The 5,918-nt window shown below is 44.1% G+C and overlaps 1 protein-coding gene across 1 annotated transcript in view; it reads right to left on the bottom strand.

Annotated features, from left to right (window-relative positions):
* The window catches only part of LOC119861414 (cystathionine beta-synthase-like), a 66,414-nt gene that overhangs the window by 37,664 nt on the left and 22,832 nt on the right, over nt 1-5,918 (bottom strand). Inside the window, exons 3-4 of the mRNA XM_038416535.2 lie at nt 4,715-4,849; nt 1,164-1,243 (exon numbers count right to left, since the gene is read on the bottom strand). Of these exons, the coding sequence (XP_038272463.1) occupies nt 1,164-1,243; nt 4,715-4,849 (215 nt within the window). The remainder of the gene's footprint in view (nt 1-1,163; nt 1,244-4,714; nt 4,850-5,918) is intronic.

Below are 5,918 nucleotides of genomic sequence, written 5' to 3'. Positions count from 1 at the left end.
CTGTAAATCGTAAAGCAGACACAATAAAGCTGATCTCCTGTACTGCTGGTAATCTGAACCTATATATTCATGTTAGTGTCAAAAGCCAGACTGGGCTTTGCATTCATGAGACATTTAACATTTAGAGTGGTTTAGAGATACAACGTCTGATTCTCAGTCACACTCACTAATGCTCTTTTACATCATTCTGGCAGCATAATGGGTCTTTAAATTGGCTGGAAATGTCGCTTGAAAATACTCCTAAATTCAGAAGGCCTTCCGAGCCTGGCATAAGGATTCTAGCCTGGCCATGCTCCTAGCCTCTACAACGAAGTGGTAGCTGGGGGGCATGACCAGAATCAACTGCACGACTACTATTTGCTGATTTCCAAGAGGCATATGGAGCAAAACATATGTTAGAGCACTCCCAAGGCTGCTCTAATGTACACCATGCACTGGGCAGCCCCAGCACAGATCCAGAATACAGGTAGCGGTGAGAACAGGAGAGCTAGGTATTAGAGCTCTTTGTTTTCTGATCATTTGTTGGGTGGGTTATTACAGTTGGGCTGAGGAGGTGATGTTTGATCCAGATTAGGTCTAGGTTAGGGTTGAGGTTTGAGCCAAGTCAGGGCTAGGATTCAGGTCTGAATTCAAAGGCGCCAAAGTCTTGCAAACTGTTATTGTGAGATTTCTGCCCCAAATGGAGGAATTCTCACAAGATCATGTGAAATTTCTGCCATCTTGATGGGGTTTCTGATTAATACTCCCATGAGGTAACTATAAATATCTTCAGTTTACATAGAGGGAAATGGACAGAGAGGTTAAGTGACTTGCCAAAAGTCACACAAGAAGTTAGCAGCAGAACTGGAAATAGAACCAAGGAGCCCTGCATACCTTTCATTTGCTCTAACCATCACACATAGATGCAAAATTGCATCATCTCTGTGCAGAAATGTACCATATTTGGCTAATATATTGCACCAGCTGCATAGCAGATACCAGATAATCAGTCAGATTATCATTGCCTGCTTCATTGTCCAGAGAACTCTTCTGAATAACTACAAAAATATGCCATTACTTGTAACTAGGATTGTTACCCTATATAGAAAAGGGTTCACTAGTTCTCAAGAGAGAGACTTTCCCCATTCCCAGGATTTCAGTGTAATACCATAAAGGACTCTGACCTTCTCCATGCTCATTTTCTCTGGCAACACAATGATGCTGCGGTAGCCTTTCACTGCAGCAACCAGGGCCAACCCGATTCCTAGGCAGTGTGGGAGGAAAGGGAATTATTCAATGACAGCATTTGGCAAGGTCAACTGACAGTCACAGTCTCCTGCACGTCCTGTGTTAATCTGGTAAATGCAGCTCCTGAATTTGCACTTAAAAGCTAAATAGCAATGTACCATCTTAGACTTTTTGCATGCTCTCTGACAGTCCTAGTGTAGCAGGATGTTCTAATTTGAGAGTTTACTTGTAATTAAGTCTCTGTGTCCCTGAGAACTGGGGAAGAGCAGTGTATTTTCACAGCATACAAACTGAAGGGACTGGAAAGGCTCAGAAGCATTTTTCTACACTTAGCAACACGCCAATCTCTTGTTTTCCCACATGTGTCATTTCACACAGAAAAGATATAATTACGCTTAGACAGCTCTCTGTTCTCCTCAGGACTGCTTAATGCCCCCTGCCCCCAGCAGGCTAACGTGTGGGACAAAGCTGTACATGTGCAAGCCTCACTCCATGGCTTGTTGGCAAAGTGTATCTGTGCTCTAATTTCACTTGGAATGACTGACTGAGCCAGCTGTTCCTATGCTGGATGGGGAAGGTAAATGATGCACAGGGCATGCGTGAAACATTGCTTCTGTACTAGGACGTGCTGTCGAAAATGTCTGCAATACACGCAGGAGGTTAAATGCAGCATGTCAGAGGATTGGTAGAAATAGCTTTAGTATTAGAGCTAGATCAAATGGTCAGATAAGAAAAAGCAAAGAAATTCCACTGTAGGACCCTACTCTGAGCTCAATCATGCCATTCAGGCACAGCCCAGTGTTGTAGGCGGTGTGGAGTCACACGACCCTTAGGCAAGTACAAGGAGGAATGCTGCCTTGGGGGTGCAGAATTCCTTCCTGAGCCCTGTGGCATCTACACCCTTGTATAGGGTGCAGTTTAATCCTCCTCAGCTATGCTGGTCTTGTTTGGCCTGCTACTGCGAGGGGGTGTGGGGCGACAGACCCATAGCCCTAGCTGCTTGGGGGTCCTGCACGCACCAGGAAATTAGGAAGGGTGCAACCCTGCCAGTTGTGCCTGCTTCTTGTGCAAGTTGCAGAATGGGGAAAAGCTCCCAACCATGAATTGGCCCTAGCTTGTTCCTGACCAGCTGAGGCTAAATAAGGCAGATACAGGAGAAGCAATGATATATTTGTAGGCTTGGCAACATTCAATTTTTATTTGTTTTATCATTGTGACGGATCATATTGATGTTTATTTTTAAGCATTTTTAAAGATTTTTAGCCATTTAAATGATCAAAGTTGTGGAACGTTATGGGGGCAGGGTAAGAGAATGATTTAATGACAATAGACACCGAGGTTCAAAAAGTTAAAGCTTTCTAGCCGTTAAAGCACAAACTGTCCACATCGCCAGCCAAAATCTACAATTAAAAGAGCTTTCAGCCATCAAATCCCACCTGCTTTTACTATTCATTCACTTGTCTATTTGTAACAAGCCTAATTCAAAAGTCCAGATCACTGGATTTTGCCTATAATGAAGTCTCAAGCAGCATTTTTCTTACTTTGCCACTCTGTAAATTTTGATTATTCATGATGGAAACATTTTCCCATTGGTTTGTGTGTGTGTGTGTGTGTGCGCAGTGAAATCAATATTTACTGACATTTCTAATCCTTCCAAGCCTATTTATTTGTTGGGGGAATTCAGGGAAATTCCTCTGTGAAAACTTGCTCTAGCTATTCAATAACCTTGCAGCCAGGAAATGTGCTTTACATGCGCAGCTCCTCTAGATCTTTTTGTTAGATGCATTGTTGTTTGCTAACTACCCAATATTACCACACACTGGCTCTGCAGCTTTGACACCTCTGTGCAGTTTTAACCCATCTAGGAATTTCAGCACTAAATCACCCCTGAGATCTTACTTCCTCTGGTGTAATGCAACACCTAGGCACAGTTTGGGATGGGGTGGGTGAGTTGAGGACAGAGATAGCATTATAAAGACAGAGGCTAATTTCCAGACTAAAATACATATAACAATGTAACACACATGCCTGCAGCTACACATCAGGCAAGGGGGTAAATTTTCTTAATCAAACTTTTTCCCTGCAAACATGAATACATCAGCAACAGATGTGGTCAATGGTCACTGGAAAAGGGTGTAACGGGTTGGATCACGGAAACCCCTGTGGCGCTGCCACCTGATGTGCCAAGACTACTTTTGCCCCTGCTTTCCCTACCAGGTTGGGGCTCCAGCACCTGTCTTGTTGAGCCAGACATGCCAGTCTGCTCCAACACAGACCCAGAGTCTGAACCACGTGCCCCAAAGCTGCAGACTAACTGAAAGCAACTTAATAAGTGTTCCTGTCTTTAACACTCAGATGCTCAACCCCCAATGGGGTCCAAACCCCAAATAAATCTGTTTTACCCTGTATAAAGCTTATACAGGGTAAACTCATAAATTGTTCACCCTCTATGACACTGATAGAGAGATATGCACAGCTGTCCCCCCCCCCGGTATTAATGTATACTCTGTGTTAATTAATAAGTGAAAAGTGATTTTATTAAATACAGAAAGTAGGATTTAAGTGGTTCCAAGTAATAGCAGACAGAACAAAGTGAATTACCAAGCAAAATAAAATAAAACATGCAAGTCTAAGTCTAGTACAGTAATAAAACTGAATACAGGTAAAATCTCACCTATTTTATTGTTTCAATAAGTTTCTTTCACAGACCGGACACCTTCCTAGTCTGGGCACAATCCTTTCCCTTGGTACAGCCCTTTTTCCAGCTCAGTTGGTAGCTAGGGGATTTCTCATGATGGCTGCCCCTTTTGTTCTGTTCCACCCACTTATATATCTTTTGCATAAAGCAGGAATCCTTTGTTCCTCTCTGGGTTCCCACCCCTCCTTCTGAATGGAAAAACACCAGGTTAAAGATGGATTCCAGTTCAGGTGACATGATCACATGTCACTGTAAGACTTCATTACCCACTTGCCAGCACACCGGTATACAGGAAGACTTACAAGTAAACAGAGCCATCTACAGTCAATTGTCCTGGTTAATGGGAGCCATCAAGATTCCAAACCACCATTAATGACCCACACTTTGCATAATTACAATAGGCCCTCAGAGTTATATTTCATATTTCTAGTTTCAGATACAAGAGTGATACATTTATAAAAATATGATGACCACACTCAGTAGATTATAAGCTTTGTAATGATATCTTACAAGAGACCTTTTGCATGAAGCATATTCCAGTTACATTATATTCACACTCATTAGCATATTTTTGTAAAATCATATAGAGTGTAACATCACAAAGGGAAAACTGCATTTAACAGAAAAGGTTTAGCAAGCCTCATTTCCCCTCTTCTTTGTAGTAGGAGCTGAAAGGCTCCAAAAGCTTCCATCCCATCCCCTCCTATGTATCCCACTCAAAAATATCAGGCCATCATTCTATTCCATAACCATGCTGTCCAAATGCAGGGCCACAAATCCAGTTCCTACCTGTGTTTCCTGATGTTGGCTCAATGAGTGTATCTCCAGGTTTTATGATCCCAGCTCTTTCGGCATCCTCCACCATCCTCAGGGCGATTCGATCCTTCACGCTCCCCCCAGCATTGAAGTACTCGCACTTTGCCACTAGAATTTGAAGGGGAGCCCAAATTACAGATGAGCCCAAATCCAACTCGCCTGCATAAAATTTTATCCCTGCTATCAAATATGCTAAAACCATCACTATAGAATGACTTTCTACACAGAGAAACATATCAGTTCTTCTCTGATTCTTAACATTCACCCCTCACCAAGAACACCAAATAATAATAATAATAATAATATGTCATTGTAATTAACCACTAGCAAACTCCCAACACACACCATTATCTGCAGCATTAGTCTATAGTATAAGGGCCAGGTACATAAGAGATGGAATGAAGAGATATTGTTTGTTTTACATTTTAATAGCATTTGTTATTCAGTAAAATTCAAGTAAAAGAATAATAACAAGTTCTACTACCAAGTGCCAGATTTCTAAGTCTGTTTTATGAACTACCAGCCCTCCCATTTCTGGACAGAAGAGGATTGCCAGGTTGGGTCACACAGTCATAAAGTGGGTGTTTCTCCTTCCTCTGAGGCATCCAAAAGCAGCCAGTGTCAGAGATGGAAGAAGTGAGTGCACGGCTCATGGTTAAGGTTATGATTTAGTCATGGGTATTTTTGGTAAAAGTCATGGACAGGTCATGGGCAATAAACAAAAACTCACGGCCTATGACTATGACTTTTACTATAAACACCCCCTGACTAAATCTTAGCTGCCCTGGCCCTGCAGCCCCTGCTGCTCTGGAGGGCCACCTGGGGTACCGATGTTCTGGGGGGTCCCTGGGGCACTGCTGCACTGAGGGAGCCTGGATCCAGCCCCATCGACCACTGCTCTGGGAGGCCCCGGGGCCAGATGCCTGAGGCCACCGAGCACCAGCTGCTCCGGCCACCCCCGGGGCCACACTCCGGTCGCTGCTCCACCACCCCAGTCTCCAGGGCCAGCCACACCAGGCACTACCAGGGCAGTCTCTGAGGCCAGCTGCCCAGGGCTGCCAAGCAGCAGCCAGTGCGGCTGTTCCCAGGGCCGCTCCAGCAGTGGCCTCTCTGGCTAGCTGTGGGGCCACCTGAGCAACTGACTCCGGCACTGGCTGGGCCCAGGGCTGCCTAAGCA

The sequence above is a fragment of the Dermochelys coriacea genome, chromosome 1 (assembly GCF_009764565.3).
Source record: "Dermochelys coriacea isolate rDerCor1 chromosome 1, rDerCor1.pri.v4, whole genome shotgun sequence".
Taxonomy (NCBI): domain Eukaryota; kingdom Metazoa; phylum Chordata; order Testudines; family Dermochelyidae; genus Dermochelys; species Dermochelys coriacea.
Note: the sequence above shows the minus strand (reverse complement) of the source record. Positions and strands in the feature narration are given on the sequence as shown.